Below are 22,840 nucleotides of genomic sequence, written 5' to 3' on the forward strand. Positions count from 1 at the left end.
AAACAGGCAAACTCTGCATGTGTTGAGACTGACTAAGAGCCATAAATCTTGCAGACGCAGGGACTCAAACTTAATATACGAGCATGCTGAAGATACTCGGAAAGCACCTGAGCATGCTCGGCGAAAGGGTTAAACGAGCATCATCACTATAAGCCATCGTGTGTTTTTACATGAGAAATAACACTGTTTTTGGTCATTATAGGACTTGTACACAGCATTTTCACCAGTTTTACCATCTGCAGGATCTATCTCTTAACTCCTTAAGGACCGAGCCACTTTGTACGTTAACGACCAAGCCTCATTTTTAAAATCTGACCAGTGTCACTTTATGTGCTAATAACTCTGGAACACTTTAACATATCAAAGTGATTCTGAGATTGTTTTTTTCGTAACACGTAGTACTTCATGTTATTGGTATCAGTAATTTTCTATTTTTCCAACAAAATGTACAAAACCTATTTTTTTAGGGACCACAACACTTTTAAAATGACTTTGAGGGGTCTATATGACAGAAAATACCCAAAATTGACACCATTCTAAAAACTGCACCCCTCTGGGGGCTCAAAACCACATTAAAGAAGTATATTAGCACTATAGGTGCATTACAGGAATTAAAACAACATGGAAGGAAAAATGTAAATTTTACTTTTTCCTACAAAAATGTTGCTTTAGCCCCAAATTTTTCATTTTCACAAGGATAACAGGAGAAAATAGACCATACAATTTATTGTCCAATTTCTCCTGAATACACCAATACCCCATATGTGGTGGAAATCTACTGTTTGGGTGCAGGGCTTGGAAGGGAAGGAGCACCATTTAACTTTTGGAGTGCAAAATTGTCTAGAATAGATAGCGTACATTATGTCGCATTTGCCAGAGCCACTGATGAGCCTAAACAGTGGAAATTCCCCCACAAGTGACCCCATTATGCAAACTACACCTCATCAAGGAATTTATCTAGAGGTGTGGTAAACACCTTGAACCCAAAGGTACTTCACAGAATTTTAAAACATTGGCCCGTGAAAATTAAAAATGATGTTTTTTTCCCTAGAAATGTTGTTTTAGCTCCACATTTTTGTTTTTCACAAAGGTAACAGGAGAAAATGGATGACATAATTTCAAGTTCTCGAGTACAGTGATACCCCATATGTGCTCAAAAACTCTTGTTTAGGCAAGCGGCAGAGCTCGAAAGGAAGGAGCGCTATTTGATTTTTGGAGTGCAAAATTGTCTGGAATAGATTGTGGATGCTAGGTCACATTTGGAGAGCCACTGAGTTTCCAGAACAGTACAAACCCCCACAAGTTACCCCATTTTGGAAACTAGAATTGTATAACATTGGGCTGTGAATATGAAAAGTTATCGTACATTTTTTCCACTAAAATGTTGTTTCTCATTTTCAAAAGGGATAATAGAAGAAAATGGACCACAAAATTTGTTACATAATGTCTCCTGACAACGATAATGCCCCATATGTGGTCAAAAGCTACTTGTTAGGCACAGTACAAAGCTCAGAAGGGAAGGAGCGCCATATTAGAGTGCAGATTTGCATGGAATGGTTTGTGGGTACCATGTTACTTTGGCAGAGCCTCTGAGGAGTCGAATCAGCAGTACCCCCCATAAGTGACCCCATTTGACGAACTATACCTCTTAATGAAATCATCTAGGGGTGCAGTGAGTATATTGACTCTGTATGTGTTTCACAAAATTTTATACCACTGAACTGTGAAGAAAAAAAAAATTCAATTTTTATCTCTATAATGTTGTTTTAGCCCCAGATTTTACATTTTCACAAGGAGAAATAGGTAAAAATGTCAACTTAATTTCTTACACAATTTCTCATGAACATGGCAATACCTCTTATGTGGTTGCACAGTACTGTTTGGCCTCACAGCTAGACTCGGGAAGGAAGGAGCACTATTTGACTCTTCGAGAAAATTTTTTCGTAGAATAGTGTGCAGACTGCATTTACAGAGCTCTTAAGTGTTTGAAGAGCAGAAACCTCCCTCAATTGACCCCAATTTGGAAATTGCACCCCTCTGGGAATTTATCTACAGGTGTAGTGGTAATTTTAACTCCTTGGGTGTTTTCCAGAAACGAGTACCAATGGATGCTGCTAAGTGAAAATGCAAATATGCCATTGTAGTGCCCAGTATTTTGTAGTGCCCAATACATTGTAGTGCCCATTAAATTGTGCCCAGCTCATGCTTCTGGAGACACGCATCTGTATATTAAGTGGGCTCTCCTCGCTACAGTAATGCCAAACATGTGGATGCTAACTACAGTTAAGGCACACTGTGGGACTCAGGAGGAGGGGGCATTTGTATTCGGGAGTGCAGAGTTCACTGAATTTCTTTTGGTGGGAGCAATGTCACTTTTCCAGAGCTTTTGTGCTACCAGTAATGTGGACACTCTCTACATTTCTGTTTACAGATGACGAACCTAAGTGGGGACTTGTTTTTTGTGGGTTGAGTAGAAGCTGTTGTTTGTGGCATTTTGGGGTGCAGTTCACATTTATCCTGTGCTCTATGCTGAGCACTTAAAATACAAACCACAAAATATGTGATTTGGATGAAAGCCTCGAGGATCCATTCTCTATAATGAGGCAGCAGAGATACTCTGGATTCTGTGTGGCCTCTGTTCAGCAGCATCTGGCTTTTAAGAGGTGCATAAAACTGTGGTGGACCACTCATTAATGCACGTCTAAAAAGACGGGCACGGCCGGATCACAGGCCAGTCCGCGTTCACAGTGCCTCCATCTGCCTCATTATAGGGAATATTCCGGCAGGGTTTCTGTCTGGATCACGTATTTCAGAGATTTACACGGAAACCCCAGTGCAAGTGCTCAGCGCAGAGTGCAGGATAAATGTGAGCAGAGCCTTACTGCGATGTTTGAGAGGCAGAATTAAAAAATCAACAGCAGGTGAAGAAATGCTTTTATTTATTTTTTACGCCATTCCTCGTGTGGTATAAGTGATTAGACAACTTTATTCTTCGGGTCGATGCGATTACAGCGATACACGATTTATATAATTTTTTTATGTTTGGCTGCTGTCACACAGTTAAAAAAAACTTTTTTTTTTACAAGTTTTTCCATCACCATATTTTGAGAGCTATAATGTTTGCATGACAGGTTTTTATTGGTACCATTTTCAGCCACATAGCATTTTTCGATCACTTTCTAATCCGATTTTTAGGAAGCAGAATGAACAAAAAACAGCAACTCAGAGATTGTGTTGTTTTTGTATGCCGTTTACTGTGTAGTAAAATTGATAAAGCAGCTTAATTCTTCGGGTCAGTACGATTACAGCGAAACCACATATCATTTTTACATTTTGTCGCTTCTAAACAATAAAAACTTTTTTATAGAAAAAATATTGTTTTTGCATCACTATATTCTGACAGCTATAACTTTTTTATTTTTCGATGATGGAGCTGTATGGCGGCTTTTCTCAGGACAAAATGACGTATTCACCAATACCATTTTTATTTATATTTGTTTTTTTATCGCGTTTTATTCCAGTTTTTTTCCAGCGGTATGATGAAAAACCATAGTTTTTTTCCATGTGTTTTTTTTTTAATGGCGTTCACTGCAGGGGTTAACTAAGGTGAGAGTTTTATAGATCGGGCTGTTCTGGACTCGGTGATATCAAATATACCATATGTGTACTTTTTTGTTTATTTTTACATAAATATTTGTATTTATTGGTGTAATATTTTTTTGTTCTTTATTTTGTGGTTTGTTTATTTTTTAAATATTTTTTTCAATCTTCGTCTTAATTTTTTTTTATTTTTTTACTTAGTCCCTCTACGGGACATTAACTTATATTAGTCTGATCATTGGTCTCATGTATTGTAATGCAAAAGTACTGCAATGCATGAGACCTGTGAGACTACACTGGCAGATCACCTGTTAATACCTGTCTATGGCTGGGTCTAAAAGGCCACCATACCTGGCACACTAGGAGTTCATTGTTTCACCTCCGGGTGCCATGTCAACTATCTGCTCCCTGTGATTTAGTCGCGGGGGTGCCAATGGGGATGAGAGAGGTAGCCCACTCTCCCACACAACTTTCCAAATGCCGCAACCGCTATCGGTCGCGGCATCTGGAGGGTTAATCATAGGAAAAAAGTATTGCAATATTCATGGTAGTTAAAGTAGATTTCTGAATTGTCCTCTGCTACCCTAAGTGAGGGTGACATAGGGTAGAGCAGGGGGAAGGCACTGAGCTTACAGATACGTAATTCTCTATTATTAAATTTAATTTTTTCAGTTGAAAAGCTATTTATGTGACGCATTGAGAAAAACTGTAAGTCCTGTCTGCCCACCCACACACACGTTTTTATGGATCTAGCATAGTAGACCTGACAGATCTTCTAGGGCAGCACAGTGGCTCTGTGGTTAGCATACTGAAAGGGAATATAGATAACAGATGGAGACGGCAGCTGGTAAGTATATTACTAGGATCAGGGAACTTACATTAGTGGCACCACTTCAGTGCTGAAATAAAAAATACCCACTGGAGTGGTGCTTTAAAGAAGACAATTGTAACAATAACCACCACACGCCATAGTGGACCAATAGACTCACACAATACTCCTAGTATGGTTATTTACTATCCCTTATATTTTCATCTCTAAAAGTAATCTATAGTCATGTTTCCCTCTGATCACAACCTGTGACACATTCATGATATGTATTCAATCAAGTTTGAAGGAGAATATAATACTAGTATTCTTTCTTTCAAGGCTGTTTCCACCTACTATAATTATGTGACATTGGAAAAGTTATATAAAATAACACAATATTACTCACTTTTCTCTTACCGACCTTGAATATCAAGCAACAGTTATAACAGGGGTGGAAAACCTTTGAATTCCAGGATGACACATTATATTACTATAAAGGAGATTTCATACATTTTAATTTAGTTATAGTAGAACGTTGATAAAACTAGAATTTCCTCTCTTTTCCTACAACAGCTGCAGGCTTATACTGAGAAACTGTAATGAGCCGACAGCAGGTGGTGCTGTGCTATTTGTTAGAGTTTATTAATTCTGCAGTGTATGACCTACAGTATCTGTTTTTTTTTTTTGTTTTGTTTCAGTTTCTCCTGTATCCTAAATCTTGTTGATGCAGATAATGGCTGCTATTAGTGATGAGCGCAAGTGCTCGTTACTTGAGTTTGCCTGGGGTGCTCGGGTATGCACAGAGTATATCGGGTGCTCGAGTGACATGTTCGAGTCCCTGAGGCCGCATGTTTTGCAGCTGTTAAACAGCCACAAAACATGCGGGGATTGCATGACAAACACAGGTAATGCCTGCATGTTTTGTGGCTGTCTAACAGCTGCAAAATATGCGGGCGCGGGGACTTGAACATGTCTCTCGGGCATGCACCCAGTATCGCAGGTGCTCAAGTACCCTAGGCAAACTTGAGTAACGAGCACTTGCTCTCATCACTAGTTATATACCAAGTAAATCAGTTCTTTCTCCCACAATTTAGAAGTGCTGATGATTCTGCTGAAAGCTGAAATCTGCAGCATCCTCTACATAGAGAATGATTCCACCACCCCAACTGTTCTTTATGGGCCCAATTCATTAAGACTGACATTGTGCATGCCAGTCATAATGATGGGCATGCTGAAGTAAGATGTGATTAATTCATTAGGAGGCGCATACAAGTATTTTACAACTAGAGTGCGCCTCTTCCAGTTATGTTATGCCAGTTAGGGACTTTCATGAATTTGTCAGGCAATGGCCTTTGCCAATCCCCACCTCATTCCCACCTACTTTGGCAGAGCTAATTGAAACTGGCGTGAAAACACCAAAAGTTGCAAACATTTTTTTTTAACAAAAATCTTGTGCAACTTTGTGTTGTGCAATAAATTTTGTGACAGTTGAAGATGTCTTATGCTAGAATCCTGGTGAATATACGATCATGAGGGGCATGCTAGTCCTACTGAGGGGCATGCTAGTACTAATGAGGGGCATGCGGGAATAATATGCGCTAAATTCATTACGAGGCGCATGCCACGGATAAGTTGCACCAAATTCATTAAATGGCGTGTGCCTCTTAATGAATTTGGCACATCTTATTCCTGCATGCAAAATATCAGTCTTAATGAATCGTGACCATTAGGCCTGATTCATGATGTTGTTTTTGCCAGAATTCTGCCATAAAACATCTTCCAATATTACAACATTTTTAAGCAACATACATTTGCACAAGATTTTTGCTCAAAACCAAGTTGCATGAAGTTGCTTCCATGTGCCTCACCTGAAATGCCACTCCACTTGAAGAATGGTGTAACATTTTTGGCCTAAGAAATGCCGCCACTGTTGATGAATTTGATGGGCTGCATAGCCCACTTTGACGGAGCTGCCCGAAACTAGTGTGAAAACGCCAAAAGGCACACAATTTTTGCACAACTCCGTGCTACTCAAAAATTTCCATGATAGTTTTGTAGGGTAAACATTTTGATGAATTGGGGCCTATATGTTTAATACAGTGGAGTGAAAAAGTGTTTGCCCCTTCCTGATTTTGTATTCTTTTGTCACACTTAAATGTTCCAGGTGACAAATAAGTTTGTGCCCTATATATTTTACCCTTCTTTTACAATGATCCATAGAGTATATACAAAAATGTGCCACAAGGGGGCTCACTTGTCTCTAAGAGTGTTATGAATGATTTATTATACTGACAGTCACTATATAAAAGCATGGAGGATGAAGCTTGTGTAAAAACGTATAAGAATAATGATATACAGCCGGACTGCATGCATTAGTTAGAAGATCAAAGGAAAACACATTAAGACACGTAAGAATCTGGCTAATAACATTATAAGATTGTTTCTTTTCTGAAGTGCTCTTTTGTGGCCTATTGCAAATAAACAATGTGTACAGTGATGTTTCTGTACAATAAGAAGCAGCACTTTCCTTGCTACCTCTGTACCTACAGCGCTCCCAGCCCCGCACACCAGGAAATGATGGAAGGCTCCGCTCACATTTGTGCTATTGCTTTATTTTTCTTGAGCCGGGATTGATGTGACAGATCTGTGCAGATCTATTTCATAATAAATCCTGATGGGTCTTGGCAGATATCATTGTCTTGTAAGAGGTCTGTCTGATTTCTGTTTCTTTTTTTTTAAATTTTAGCTTGATAGAATAATGCAGAGTGCAAAGAAATATGACTGTCAGAGAGCAATGTAAACCAGACGGAAAGAAATGCTGAAAGTGTCCACAGAGTCATAATGTATTTGTGTGACAACTTAGGCAGGAGGACAAGGCTGATGCTCAGGTGTTCTTAATCTGATATGTGTTGTGATAATGCAACTCACTCAGCTCACTCAGAGGTAGACACAGGAACACTTGGGTTAAAGTCCGTGGCTGGTTTATTACGTCATAAACCAGAAAAACAAAATAGTAACACAAAACTGCCCTTTTTGGCATAAGTGAAAAATCAACAGCACTTAGAAAGTCTCTTCCACTGTGGCTGCGGCTTAAGCACCTGATTGGAGACTTCCTCTGTGTCCAAACACACAACAGAAAAAAAAACCTGTAGCTGGACATTTAACTTCCCCAACCACACTCTTGAGGTGGAGATATGGTGAGTGGTTGTTCCACCCATCTCTTACAACCACTCACAAACACCCAACCCCGTCATGGCTGGTTAACCCCTCAGCACATAACATGCTGGAGAGAAACTTCTGGGTTTCACATCACGGAAGATAGCAACCTACATATCTTCCCTCACATACATTTCCAGTGACCCTGTCACAGTGTTAATATTCTATCTAAAAAATAAGTAAGGTTCTTGTAATGTGTGAAAAATTAAAGAAGTTGTCCACTACTTTTACGACCCCTTCTCATGCCTCACGCTTAGCCTTGATAAAATAAAAAAGCTTATACTCACCTCCCTGTGCTGGCGCCATTCCCGCGGTGACTGCACTCGCTCTCCCCAGGGCTCCTGTGCTGTTGTTGTAACCCATGGCCCTGGCGCGTCACTGTCCCCGCCTCCTGGGGAATTGAACATGAAGAGGAAGTCGGAGATCAGTCACTGCCCGTACTTCCTCTTCATGTTCGATTTGTCCGAAGACGGGGACAGTGACACCAGCGCTGATTGGGCGCCGGGATCACGGGCCACAACAACCATACGAGAGCCCCAGGACCGTGAGTGCCGACACCGCTGGAACGGCGCCATCACGGGAGGTGAGTATAGGCTTTATTATTTTATCAAGGCCAAACATTTAGATCAAGAAGGTGTTGTCCAAGTAGTGTCAAGTTCTGTTAGAAGGCTATTCCAAGCGTGCCTTAGAGCACCACTCCAGTTTTATTTTTAATTGCACTGCTGGAGTGGTGCATTAAATGTACCGTAATTCCCCTGCCCACTGTCTCATACTCACCTGCCGGCAGCTCCAGTGTTTCAAGCAAGATCCATGAGCAGCAATAGCATTTGCTAAGCTGTTACATACGGAGCTTGTAAGAGATGTTCCCACTCAAAAAGAGTTAATCCCAATGACAGCTGCAATGATAGATACCCTCTATGTGCAGTCACACTGGTTTTAGTTAAATAACAGCTACAAGGAATTAATGTACTGTGGTAATTTCCTGCATTAAACAAAAATCTGTTCCTTATTTAATAAAAACAACAGATTTCTACTGCTCTCCAGTAATAGATTGAAGTGTACCGTCAGACTGCTCAGCCGATTCTGCATTAGGTTTTTGGAAGATAATGAGAGAATTCTGCATCTGTCACTGAGCTGAGAACTGCACGAACAAAATATCTGATGATTAAAATTGTGATGTAGTAAAATCCACCGGCCCTTATTATTACTGACGGAGGAGGAATTCCTTCCAAACTGACCTTTTCTCTCCTAAATGGCTGCTTGTATCAGTCATACTAAGCATACAGTTGTGCTCAAAAGTTTACATACCCCAGCAGAATTTTTCCTTTCTTGGCCTTGTTTCAGAGAATATGAATGATAACCAAAAAACTTTTTCTCCACTCATGGTTATTGGTTGGGTGAAGCCATTTATTGTCAAACTACTGTGTTTTCTCTTTTTAAATCTTAATGACAATCAATAACATCCAAATGACCATGATCAAAAGTTCACATACCCTGGTGATTTTGGCCTGATAACATGCTCAGAATTTGACATAAATGGGTTTGAATGTCTACTAAAGGTAACATCCTCACCTGTGACCTGTTTGCTTGTAATCAGTCTGTGTGCATAAAAGCTGAGTGAGGTTCTGGGATCCAGACAGACTCTTGCATCTTTCATCCAGCCACTGACGTTTCTGGATTGTGAGTGATGGGGAAAGCAAAAGAATTGTCAACGGATCTACGGGAAAAGGTAGTTGAATTGTATAACACAGGAAAGGGATACAAAAAAATATCCACAGCATTCAAACTGTGATTAACAAATGGAAAATCAGGGGCTCTGTAAAAACCAAACCACGGTCAGGTAGACCAAGTAAAATTTTGGCCACAACTGTCAGGAAAATTGTTCGGGATGCAAAGAAAAACCCACAAATAACATCAACTGAAATTCAAGACTCTCTGAAAACTAGCGGTGTGGCTGTTTCAAGATGCACAATAAGGAGGCACTTGAAGAAAAATGGGCTGCATGGTCGAGTCGCCAGAAGAAAGCCATTACTGCGCAAATGCTACAATATGCCAAACAGCATAGAGACAAGCCTCAAAACTTCTGGAATAAGGTAATTTGGAGTGATGAGACCAAAATTAAACTTTTTGGCCACAACCATAAACGTTACATTTGGAGAGAGGTCAACAAGGCCTATGATGAAAGGAACACCATTCCTACAGTAAAGCACCGAGGTGGATCGCTGATGTTTTGGGGATGTGTGAGCTACAAAGGCACAGGAAACTTGGTAAAACTTGAAGGAAAAATGAATGCAGCATGTTATCAGCAAATACTGGAGGCAAATTTGCACTCATCAGCCTGGAAGCTGCGCATGGGACGTACTTGGACGTTCCAACATGACAACGATCCAAAACACAAGGCCAAGTTGACCTGTCATTGGCTACAGCAGAACAAAGTGAAGGTTCTGGAGTGGCCATCTCAGTCTCCTGACCTCAATATCGCTGAGCCACTCTGGGGAGATCTCAAGCGCGCAGTTCATGCTAGACAGCCCAAGAATTTACAGGAACTGGAGGCTTTTTGCCAAGAAGCATGGGCAGCTTTACCATCTGAGAAATTAAAGAACCTCATCCACAACTACCACAAAAGACTTCAAGCTGTCATTGATATTATAGGGGGCAATACACGGCATTAAGAACTGGGATATGTGAACTTTTGATCAGGGACATTTGGATGTTTTTGGTTGTCATTAAGATTTAAAAAGAGAAAACACAGTAGTTTGACAATAAATGGCTTCACCCAACCAATAACCATGAGTGGAGAAAAAGTTTTTTTTGTTGTCATTCATATTCTCTGAAACAAGGCCAAGAAAGTAAAAATTCTGCCGGGGTATGTAAACTTTTGAGCACAACTGTAGGCTTGAGAAAATATGGCTTCTCCTTACATGTTACACTCCTCACCCCACATAATGGAGCGGCTTTGTAAAAGTGTCGATCTGGAATTCTGCCAACTGTTCTCTTACTGAGCTATATATACAGCGGGTGAAATAAGTATTGAACACGTCAATAAAGCTAAGAAAAAACAGCAGCACTCTGTAATGTTATAACTTGCAAACAGTGACTATAGGAAGTGGGAACTGCATCACTGATATAGAAAATAAGTTAACAATGAAGGTACTTAGCGCACAAATTGGTCAATTCGTGAGAGCCCAACAACCAGCGACAAGGCGTACCCCTGGGACCCTAACCTTTTTAACTTATTTTCTATAGTAGTAATGAAGTTCCAATTTCATATATTCATTGTTTGCATATTATAGCATTTCAGAGTGCAGCTGTTTTTTCCAATCTTTATTGACTTGGTCTTCCCAGCTTGCACCTGGTCACACTTGTCTTGTTCTGTTTGGAGCTGCTGATCATTCTTTTTGATATAAGTCTTAAAAATGTCACCAATTTTGTGCGTAAATATATACCAGATGTCGGTAGCAACCCATCCAATCCACATAGACAAAGAAATCAAACCATAGATGTCCATAAGTTAAGTTATGTGTAATAATGGGAAAAAGGGAAAAAAAGTAGTAAACACACTTACTGAAATTTATTTAATACTTTGTGCAAAAGTCTTTGTTGGTGATGACAACTTCAAGACTCCTTCTGCATGGAGAAACTAATCCTGAAGGTTCTACGGGCTCCTTCTATGAACTCTGAGCTTTAGTTCCTTCCATACATTTTCTACTGGATTCACGTCAGGTGATTGGCTGGGCCATTCCAGCAGCTTTATTTTCTTTCTCTGAAACCAATTGTGAGTTTCCTTGGCTGTGTGTTTGGGATCATTGTCTTGCTGAAATGTCCACCCTCTTTTCATCATCATCATCCCGGTAGATGGCAGCAGATTTTTAACAAGAATGTCGGGGTACATTTTTCCATTCATCCTTCCATCAGTCATATGACGTTTGCTAGTGCCGTTTGCTGAAGAACAGTCCCACTATTGTAGATTACAAGTTAACATATTGTAATCTACCATGCGGCTCGTCACATCTCACCATGTGACGACTCCGGGCCATATCATTAAAATGCCCATACTCACCTGGTCATTTTTGGCTTATCGGCATGTGCATTTGGATCATCTTGAATACTCCATTTGTCTGGTCCATTAGTACCATATATACTTGTTGCTTGCTGGCTCTTTGTATGAATTTCTGTGCAATCCAGTGGATCTTACTATGAAGCAGCATGGAACATTGTATAACACTTTATTGTGGCCTTAATGACTGTTTTTCTTGTATTGTAAGTCTATGTTCACATTTCCATTTGCAGATTCATGATCAAAATGGATATGTTGCATTAATGATACAAACAGAACTAGAGAAACCATATTGATTATCAAGATCAGAAGAAATTTCTACATGTTTTACTTCTTCCATTCTATACTCTAACACAAACTGGGACCCAGATGACTCAACAACAATTAATGGGAACCCTCTGCTTCTGTCTGCATGGGCAACACAAGGATCTGTTTTGCACATGAATTCCGTTTACAGAAGGAAATGTGAACTTAGCCTTACAAGCAATCATTTTTTAGCGAGTGAACTTCTACACGGGTCCTTTAGCTAGCCAACCCATCAAACAGATCGGCTAATAGGAAAGTGTCTGGTTTTCAATGTTCATTAATGGAAGCTCATTTAAGACAAGACATTGCCATTGCCTAAATTGAAGCTTGATATTTAAGTGAAAAATTATGTTTCCTTTCACTAATATCCTTAAACATCAACTCAAAGTTCTAGTAAGGATGAATAAGTCCGGAGGAAATACATATATCAGCCACATCAATAAAACCAGTGATAGGTGAAATGAAAAAGGCATTTACATTTGGGATATATTAGGCAGCATGTGAACTGTGATGGCTAAGAAACTGGTTCAGGACATCTCCAAGATGGTTAGTCTTGTGAGATGTTCCTGGTATGCAATGCTTAGTACCCACCAAAATTGGTCCTAGGGAAGACAACCAGTGAATCACACCAAGGTCATTGATGCACATAGATAAGATAAGATAAGATAAGATATACTTTATTTATCCCGGAGGAAATTGCGGTATCACAGCAGCAGAACACAGATCTCGAACATGACACATATGATAACATAACATTTGGAATGCTTTAGACATTGCTTTTCAGACATTTGTTAAACACCCCCATAGCTGTTGGAACAAACGATCTCCTGTATTTTTCCTTTTTACACCTTAGTTGTATTAGGCGATTGCTGAATGTGCTCTTCTGTTTCGCAAACAGTTCATAAAGCGGGTGTGTGTTGTTGCCCATTATATTATAGCTCTGCACTTCTTCTTAATCCTATCCTATCCTATCAAGAACTATCCTATCTGGTCTGATCCCAGAAAAAAGCTGTCTTAGAACAAATTTCTAGAAATGTTGTAGCCCTGTGTCAGAGTGCCCATGCTGACATTTGTCAGCAAAAGTGACTCTAGTAAACATGTGAACATCAGGACTGGACCATGGAGTAATGACAGAAGGAACCGGTTTCTTTTACATAAAGTGAATCGGAGACCTGGGGAAGAGATGGTATCAGACTGCACTATGGGAAAAAGAAAAGCCCGCGGGGGCAGTGCAGTGCTCTGGACAGTAGCCCACAATGTAGATCCTTGGGTCCTGGAATTCAAGTGGATATTATCTTGACACATACTATCTTAATGAAGACCAACAGTATTCACTAACCATAGAGGCATCTTTCTGTAGAATAATGCCCCCTGTGAAACTGTAAAAACTGTTCAGGAATGGTTTAAGAAACCATGAAAGAAAATTAACTCCCAAGATCTCAATTCAATTGAGCATCTGTTGGATATGCCGAAGAAACTAGTCAAGTCTATGGAGGCCCTATCGCAAAACATAAAGATCTGCTGCTAGCATCTTGGTGCAGAGGTTTTGTGAGTCCTTGCCTCAGTTAGTCAGAGCTGTTTTGAAGGCACAAGGGAGACCTGTACAACAGGTGGTTTAGATATCAGTGCATGTCTGGCTTGAAAGTGCTTTCCATGGGCATCACATAGTAAAGCAATCATAGCATGCTATCACAGATTACATCCTTGTCTCAATTTTTGTCTGTTCTAACCTCGGCCTCTCCCCATTTGCACTTTCCCTTATTTTCTCTGTACGCGGCTGCTTTACACCCGTTGACAGATGGTATAAGTGGTATAATATGTCACTGGGGAAAGATACAATAAAACTAAACTTGGTATCCTTGTTCTCAGAGACTCTATTAATGCCAGATGTTAGATATAGTACTCATATTTGGGATTTCTATACTCAGAAGAATTGGATGATTCAGTTTTGAGAAAATATTTACTATAAATGCTGGTGCCAAGTGTAGCAATCACTCATAGAAATCAATTGGATTGTAGCATTTATCTGCCATCAAACTTTTAAGAAATGTGAGCTGGAATCTGGTTGGTTACTTTGGACAGGTCGGGGTTAGGAACAAAGTCAAAATAGCAAGAGGAAAATAACCAAGCAAAAAGATGTACCTTAATCTTACATGTAAAGGCATGTAAAAGAGGACTTCGTGATTAATACAGCAGTCCTGTGATCGAAGAACTGAGACATCACTGGAACAGGAGTCCTCTGGTTGAGTTCCAGCAAGATGCATTGACTAGCAAGGTCTTTGGAATTAGGATAGATGAGTAATACCAGCCTTTAAGTGCACTTAAAGAGTACCAATCACCAGTCTAGGGCAGCCCTTTTTATTCAATAAAAGAGATGACAACTCCAGACTAGTGGTTATTCTAAATATAAGTTTTTGTCAAATGTGCTCATAAGTGTCCCTAATTCCCCTGAAAGGGTCTGACTTTTGTTAGAACTTCTGGGTTGTGGGATCATGAGATGCAGAACGGGATCCCACTGTCCATATACCTCCATGGCGCCTCTAACAGTGAAGGAGCAAGATCTTGTTCTTTGCAGTAACCCAGTGGTGTTGTGTACTCTACTAAACTGTTACCATTTGGTAATAGCTTAGTAAAGTATGTGGTAATGCTGGGTTACTGCAAGGAATGATATCTCGCAAGAGCTCGCTCTTTGACTGTGAGAAAGGCCGCAGGGGTTTATGGGATCCCGCTCTGCATGCCAGGGTTCCCACAACCTGGTAGTTCGGACATATTTGGGACTGCCTATTCTTTTGTTAAATAGAAAGGGCAGCTCCAGACTTGTGATCGGTACTCTTTAAGCTCTGCCTTTTGTTTCCAAGTCACTGTTGTCCAAAATGCTTTCTAGTATGGTAGTTTTGCACAGGACCTCCTTTTTGATTATCTGCAGATACTGTAGCCTACTCTTGGAAGTGCTAGTGTATTTTTATTTAGTTGTCCAAAACTGCACACAATATTTCATATGCTGCATGATCTGTGCTCTTGTCATGTGCATCTCATTTGCCTTGGCAGCTGCTGCCTGACACAGTTTTTAAAGGGTTGTTACAGTTAAATGGGTTATCCAGTGCCTCTTATTGCCTCATTGGGGGTGGGCAGTGTTGAAGATGTTACAACCTGTGTTAAAATAGGACAAGTGCACAATACCTGATAATCCATTCACACTTCTCAACTGGTGTAGGGGGGTCATTACGATGCTGAAGTGATTAAAACTGGGTAACATCTTTAAAGGAGACCTCCCATCAAAATTGTTATCCTCCTAATATATTCCAGTTATCATATTATATGGCACTGTGTGCTTACAATTGCTCATTTTGCCTTTCTACCCAGCAAATTCTCTTATACTAATACTCTTCTGTTTTCCATTAGGTCTTTGACATCGAGTGTTTAAAAACTGACTATCTAAATCCTTCTAAGCTCTAGGTAGAAACAGGAGGTCGATTTTTCCTGTATGACTTATCAGTCACTGTAAAAGTCAGTGGCAGGGGATGGAGAGGAGCAGCTAGGTCAGGAGTTGAAGAAGGGGATGATTTTTGCAGCGACAAGATACTTCCTGTTTCTACATAGAGCAGAGAAAATAGAAGAATTAGCTGGGTAGAAAGGCAAAATGAGCAATTGTAAATACACAGTTGTGGAGACACTGAACGCCCGATCTCCTTTCCCGTGGGCATAATACTACTCAGACAACACAGTGCGAGGGTAAAACAGTATGGCAATACTTTATTGAACCACCAACAGACAATAAAACATATAAAACAGTAACAGCAAATACGCAAGATAGTGCATATTACAAAGTCTCACCCTTCCACTGGCTCGCCGGGATTAGAGCAGCTGCAACTTAGGGGCTTCCAGGGCCGACTACCCCCACCAATGGCACCCCGTTTTTGTCAAGCACCCACAGAGAGGAGGTATCGACAAGCTTAGGAAGCTGACAGTGCATTGAGGCACGTGGCCAGGTGACCAAAGGGTCCCTGCCTGGTTTCTCCGAATGTCTCCATGGGGCCAGCGACTGGATGGTCCCATTCCTGGCTTCCCCGAATGTATCCACAGGGCCAGGTGACCGGAGGGTCACAATCTTGGCTTCCCCAAACGTCTCCATTGGGCCAGGCGACCGGATGGTCCAAACCTGGTTTCTCCGAACGTCTCCATGGGTTCAGTGATGGTCAATGGAGCAGATCTGTATCCTTCCAGCCAGAGCCATGGTCCCTTAACTGACATCCTGTAGAATCCAAATTTGTGTCCCTCTTGATGGAGCCATGGTTTCCTGTAGAGCTGTCCCGTAGAGTGATCCTGGCTGTGGTTTTGTAAAAGACACCTTGCATAAGGCTATAGGTACTTTTTTATACCAACATTCGTGGTTCAGGCCATCATCCACAGGTCAAAGGGAAGGTGTGATCAGATTAACTTGCATTGTTTGAATATTTAAACAATGTGCCTAGTTTGTCCTCCTTTGCTTTGCAGGTCAACAAGCCAAAGGTAACCACATAATGGTCAATCAACATATTAACAAACATCGATTGTTCAATGACCCTGTGTCCCTGTCTTGCAAAGATAGCAGACAAATATGGTAAACTGTAGGAGCTAATATAAGAGGCAAGCAGCAGCCATTCATCAATTCAGAAAGAACAATTCAATAGTCAAACGTTCAAACAATAGTCTTTGTCTCTGGGCCTACTGAATTTACATCTGGCATAATTAACCCCCTTAACCCCAAAGGTGGTTTGCCCATTAATGATCAGGCCAATTTTTACACTTCTAACCACTGTCACTTTATGAGGTAATAACTCTGGACCGCTTCAACAGATCCCACTGATTCTGAGATTGCTTTTTCGTGACATATTGTACTTCACGATAGTGGTAAAATTTCTTCGATTTGACTTAAGTTTATTTGTGAAAAAATCAGAAATTTGGCAAAAAATTTTAAAATTTCACCATTTTCAAAATTTGAATTTTCATGCCCTTAACCACTTTACAGCCTGTGCCGTATTAGTACGCACAGGCTGTAATCCCCCGGTTCAGTGAGGGCTCCGGCGCTGAGCCCGCACTGAACCGGGCACATGTCAGCTGATTATTACAGCTGACATGTGCCCGCAACAGCCGCGGGTGGAATCGCGATCCATCGGTGACCCCGTCACGTGATCTCGGGTCACCGATGGGTGGTCATGACAACCCTGGGTCTGCAGCAGACTCCAGTGGTTGTCATGAGCTGGTCACTATGAGCGCCACCTAGTGGTCGGCGCTCATAGGACAGGACCATTTCTGCTACATACAGGTGATCTGCTGATCATCTGTATGTGGCAGAGGCGATCAGACAATTGCTGCTTCTAGTCTCATATGGAGACTATAGAAGCAAGTAAAAAGTGAAGCAAAAATGTTTTTAAAAATATTTAAAAAATTTAAAAAATATAAAAGTTTAAATCACCCCCCTTTCGCCCCATTCAAAATAAAATAATAAAAAAAAAAAACCCTACATACACATATTTGGTATCGCCGTGTTCAGAATCGCCCCATCTATCAATATAAAAAAGAATTAATCCGATCGGTAAACGGCGTAACGAGAAAAAAAATCTAAACGCCAGAATTACGTTTTTTGGTTGCCGCACCATTGCAATAAAATGCAATAACAGGTGATCAAAACATCGGATCTACACCAAAATAGTATCAATAAAAACTTCAGCTCGGTGCGCAAAAAATAAGCCCTCACCCGGCCCCAGATCCCGAAAAATGGAGACGCTACAGGTCTTAGAAAATGGCTCTATTTTTTTTTTTTTTTTTACCAAACTTTGGAATTTTTTTTCACCACTTAAATAAAAAAGAACCTATACATGTTTTGTGTCTATGAACTCGTAATGACCTGGAGAATAATAATGGCAGGTCAGTTTTAGCATTCAGTGAACGTGGTAAAAAAAAAAAAAAAAAAACGTCTGTGGTATTGCACTTTTTTTGCAATTTCTCCTCACTTGGAATTTTTTTCCCGTTTTCCCGTACACGATATGGTAAAACTAGTAATGGCGTTGAAAAGTACAACTCGTCCCGCAAAAAATAAGCCCTCACATGGCCATATTGACTAAAAAATAAAAATGCTATGGCTCTGGGAACAAGGGGAGCAAAAAACGAAAATGCAAAAATGGAAAATCTCAGGGTTGCGAAGGGGTTAAATCAGAGAGATGTGTCACACAAAATGGTTAACAAATAACATTTCTCATTTATCACATGTCTACTTTACATCAGCACAATTTTGGAACCAAAATTTTTTTTTGGTAGGAAGTTATAAGGGTTAAAATTTGACCAGCGATTTCTAATTTTTCCAACAAAATTTACAAAATCATTTTTTTAGGGACCACATCACATTTGAAGTGACTTTGAGGGGCTTTTATGACAGAAAATACCCAAAAGTGACACCATTCTAAAGACTGCACCCCTCAAGGTGCTCAAAACCACATTCAAGAAGTTTATTAACCCTTCAGGTGCCTCACAGAAATTTTTGGAATGTGGAAGAAAAAAAATGAACATTTACATTTTTTCACAAAAATCTTACTTTAGACAAATTTTTTTTTTATTTTCGCAACAGTAACAGGAAAAAATGGACCCCACACTTTTTGTGCACTTTCTCCTGAGCACGCCAATACCCCATATGTTGGGGAAAACCACTGTTTGGGCGCACGCCAGGGTTCGGTAGGGAAGGAGTGCCATTCGACTTTTTGAATGTAAAATTTGCTTGAATAATTTGCGGGTCTAGTTTCCAAAATGGGGTGAAGTTGTGGGGGGTTTCCACTGTATAGACACATCAGGGGCTCTCCAAACGTGACATGGCGTCCGCTCTCGATTCCAGCCAATTTTGTGTTCAAAAAGTCACACAGTGCTCCTTCCCTTCTGAACCCTGCCGAGTGCCCAAACAGTGTATTTTCCCCACATATGGGTTATCGGCGTACTCAGGAGAAATTGGACAACAGTTTTTAACATCCATTTTCTCCTCTTACCCTTGTGAAAATAAAAAATTTGGGGCTAAAATATCATTTTTGGGGAAAAAGTTTGATTTTTTTATTTTCACGGCTCTACGCTATAAACTTCTGTGACACACCTGGGGGCTCAGGGTGCTCACCACACATCTAGAGAAGTTCCTTGAGGATTTTATCAAGGGGTATAGTGAATATTTTAAACCCAGCGGTACAACTCAAAATTTGATAACATTATGTCATCATATTGAATAAGTTGTCTTTAGTCTTGAGCGCAAGTACTCGCTACTTGAGTTTGCATCGGGTAGTCGGGTATGCATCATGTATTGCTAGTGCTCGAGTGAAATGGTCGAGTCCCCACCCTGCATGTTTCACGGTTGTTAGACACCCAAAAAAAAACATGCGGGGATCGCTCGTGCTTGGCAGGTAATCCCCGCAAGTTTTTTTTGGCTGCATAACAACCGTGAAATATGCGGGGCGGAGACTCGAGCATGTCACTCGAGCACCTGCGATACTCAGTCCATACCCGAGCACCTGATGCAAACTCAAGCAGCGAGCACTTGCACTCAACACTAGTCGCCATATTGTCATCATTTTTTTTTCTTTACTTTTGAAAAAATCCCAACCCTAACACAACTCCAAACCTAATACAACCTCAACCCTAGCACAACCCCAACCCTAGCACAGCTCTAACTCTAACACAAGCCCAACCCTAGCACAACCCTAACCCTAGCACAACCCTAACTCTAGAATTTATTTTTTACGCCATTCCTCGTGCGATATAAGTGAATAGACGACTTTATTCTTCGGGTTGGTGCGATTACAGCGATACCAGATTCATATTGGGTGTTTATGTTTGGCAGCTGTCACACACTAAAATACGCTTTTTTTTTTGCAAAGACTAGTTTTTGCAATCATTTTTCTATATTTCAGCCGACAGAGTCATGTAAGGGCTTGTTTTTTTTGCAGGACGAGTTGTCGTTTTTATTGGTAACATTTTGAGGCAAATGACATTTTTTGATTGCTTTCTATTCCAATATTTGGGAGGCAAAATAAACAAAAACCAACAATTCAGGAATTGTTTTTTGGGTTTGTTTTTTTTATGTCGTTCAGCGTGTGGTAAAATTGATAAGGCAGCTTTATTCTTTGGGTCAGTACATTTACAGCGATGCTTCATTTATATAGATTTTTTATGCCTTGGCGCTTTTACACAATAAAAACTATTTTATAGAAAAAAGGTGTTTTTTTTTCATCGCTTTATTCTGAGAGCGATAACTTTTTTATTTTTCGGCTGATGGAGCTGTATGGCCGCTTGTTTTTTGCGGGACAAGATGACGTTTTCAGTGGTACCATTTTTATTTACATTCGTCTTTTTGATCACGTTTTATTCCATTTTTTGGCGGTATGATAAAGCATTGTTTTTTGCTTCGTGTTCTATTTATTTTTGTTACCGTGTTCACTAAAGGGGTTAACTAGTGGGACAGTTTTATAGGTCAGGTCGTTACGGACGCGGCGATACCAAATATGTGTACTTTTATTGTTTTTTTTTTTTTTTTTTTCATATTTATTTATGGGTATATTTTTATTTATTTTGGATTGAGCACGGTCTACCTAACTTGACAACATCGGGTCGCCATGACAGCGATCGGGACCCCGTGCTCACAGCACGGGTTCGCCGATCCAAGGTAAGAGGGGTGCTCTTATCTCTGCTTGCCCCGGAAATGCTGCAATCAACTTCGATAGCAGCATTTCCGGGGTTAATATGCAGGCAGCGGTGCGGCACCGCTCCTGGCACATAATACCGGGTGTCAGCTGTTTTCCCATCAGTTGGCAAGAGTTATTAAAATGTAGCAAAATGTTTTTACATCACCCGATACATTTTGAGTTCCAGTTGGGATGAGAAGATCCAAATATTGTCTCCACAAAATAACTGTTCAGCTAGATGTGTTTTGTTTTATGTACTAGGTACTTAGTCACATTACAGCAATATAAATAAGAAGGGACGTGGGGGGAACAAGGCGGCCCTAGTTTCCAGAGTATGGTCTCATACCTGTGGCTCTTGGAGATCTTAGTTGGTATGAAAAACTGGTATGAAAAAGATCTGATTAGTACTGAATGGACTTGTTTCTAATACATTACTTGCCTAATATGTACAGTTTGTGACAAAGACACACTTGTGCTGTCATTTTTTATGGATTACGGAAGGTGCAGTCCACATGGAAATGTCATTTAGATTAGGACCACACCTCTATGTCCTTGTGGTTCCTCCAGATGATCACTGAACATCACTTCTCAGTCTGGCAGTCGTGTGTGATCTCCCTGGACCCGGACGCTTATTGTAGATGGCAGGTTTCCAGAGGAATAGCACCTCTGCAAGTTATCCTGAGGCTGCCCCAGGGCTTATTTCTTCTTCACATGTCATGGTAAGGCATGATTTTATCATATAGAGTGATCTACAGTCTGGAGCTGTGACACCTTTATACACAAATGGAAGGAATGAAAATGTATACTTGTCCAGAAAGCTTAGAGGGGAATAGCTTTTACTATCTTACTATTTTCACTAGGTTTCCTATTAGTTTTTTTTGTGCATAAACACTTTATAGACCTTGATGATCTAGCCGTGATGCATAATTATGGGATATATTTTGATATACTGACCCCTTAATTTCAGATATGAGTTACTGGTATGTCTGCGCCTGTCACAAGTGCCTGTGGTTTTATATGAGATGGGAAGGTCTTGCCATATGATATTTTTACATCAGCATTTGGACACCTCGTTTGTCCCAAAAATAGCAGATGTCATGCAAGTGCAGCATATCCCATTCAGAAGCAATGCAATGATTCAGATCTGTGTAGTAGAGAGATACGACCATGATTAGAGGTATTGCTGGGTGGTAATACAGTATTGATCACTGTGTCACAGGTTACATTAACGAGTCATAATTGTTATATGTAAATTACAATATATCTGAGAACGTATTTCTATTCTGTAAAGGAGAAAATAGCTTTTACCTGAAAATATTGTAAATCTGTATCTGAATGAAAGCCCATTACACACGTCTGACCATCACCGACCTAAATCAATACATAAATGGTCCTATTAGCAGTTATTTACCCTTCAGTGGACATTTTCACCCATTATCCTTCTTCCATAGGCATGGCTGCTACATAATATACTATCTTACACTATGCTGCCTCAGGGCTCAGGAAACTAATATAATCCCTCTCTTTATATAAGAATCAGGGCAATGTTTTCTTTATTGTCCACTTTTAGCTAAAGACGATTTCCGATATCTCACCCTCATCATAAAAAAATTCAAAAATTACTTTTCTGCACAGTGTGCCAATTGTAAAGAAATCCGTGATCCGATTGTGTGCCATGTGCATCATTGCAGAGATTCTGGTGTAGGGCATGTCATTGGCCTATGCCACCTGTGGAAACTACGTTTCCCATAATGATATATAACCAAAGAATGGTAAAAGTGACTGAATCCCAAAAAAGAAAAGTGAATGCAAACTCCAAGAAGTAATATATATATTTATTAAATGCATATTCAATACAGGGGTAGGATAAAAACATGAAAACAGAGGTGCCTCACAGAAAGGGGATCACGGTAAATGCATATAGACAGAGATAGGAGCCACATGAACCATAGGTGCATAAAATGGAATTAGTGCTTGTCAGCTACTACAAGATACTCAGTTTCTCATTAAGTGTACATATCATGTGGAATAAGGGTGTAGCTGAAGTGGTACTACCAGTATGCATCTGTTGCGCACCCTAGAAGAAGCATAGCGAAACGCTCATAGATGGAGGGAAACAATGCCTACATCATCATCTTTGCAGCTGATATGATTTCTTTC

At 40.3% G+C, this 22,840-nt stretch overlaps 1 protein-coding gene across 5 annotated transcripts in view; it reads left to right on the forward strand.

The window, feature by feature from the left end:
• The window catches only part of MCTP1 (multiple C2 and transmembrane domain containing 1), a 1,157,412-nt gene that overhangs the window by 82,118 nt on the left and 1,052,454 nt on the right, over nucleotides 1–22,840 (forward strand). Inside the window, exon 1 of one of the 5 annotated variants that reach the window (XM_073678397.1) lies at nucleotides 21,238–21,399. The exons of the other annotated variants lie outside the window; for them this stretch is intronic. Within the exon in view, the coding sequence (XP_073534498.1) occupies nucleotides 21,319–21,399 (81 nt within the window). The 5' untranslated portion in view covers nucleotides 21,238–21,318. Of the gene's footprint in view, nucleotides 1–21,237; nucleotides 21,400–22,840 lie in introns of those variants that run through there. 5 annotated transcript variants of the gene reach the window in all.

This window comes from Phyllobates terribilis, unplaced genomic scaffold (genome assembly GCF_046119375.1).
Source record: "Phyllobates terribilis strain yellow unplaced genomic scaffold, ASM4611937v1 Scaffold_1__5_contigs__length_1240528914, whole genome shotgun sequence".
In the NCBI taxonomy this organism is placed as follows: Eukaryota; Metazoa; Chordata; class Amphibia; order Anura; family Dendrobatidae; genus Phyllobates; species Phyllobates terribilis.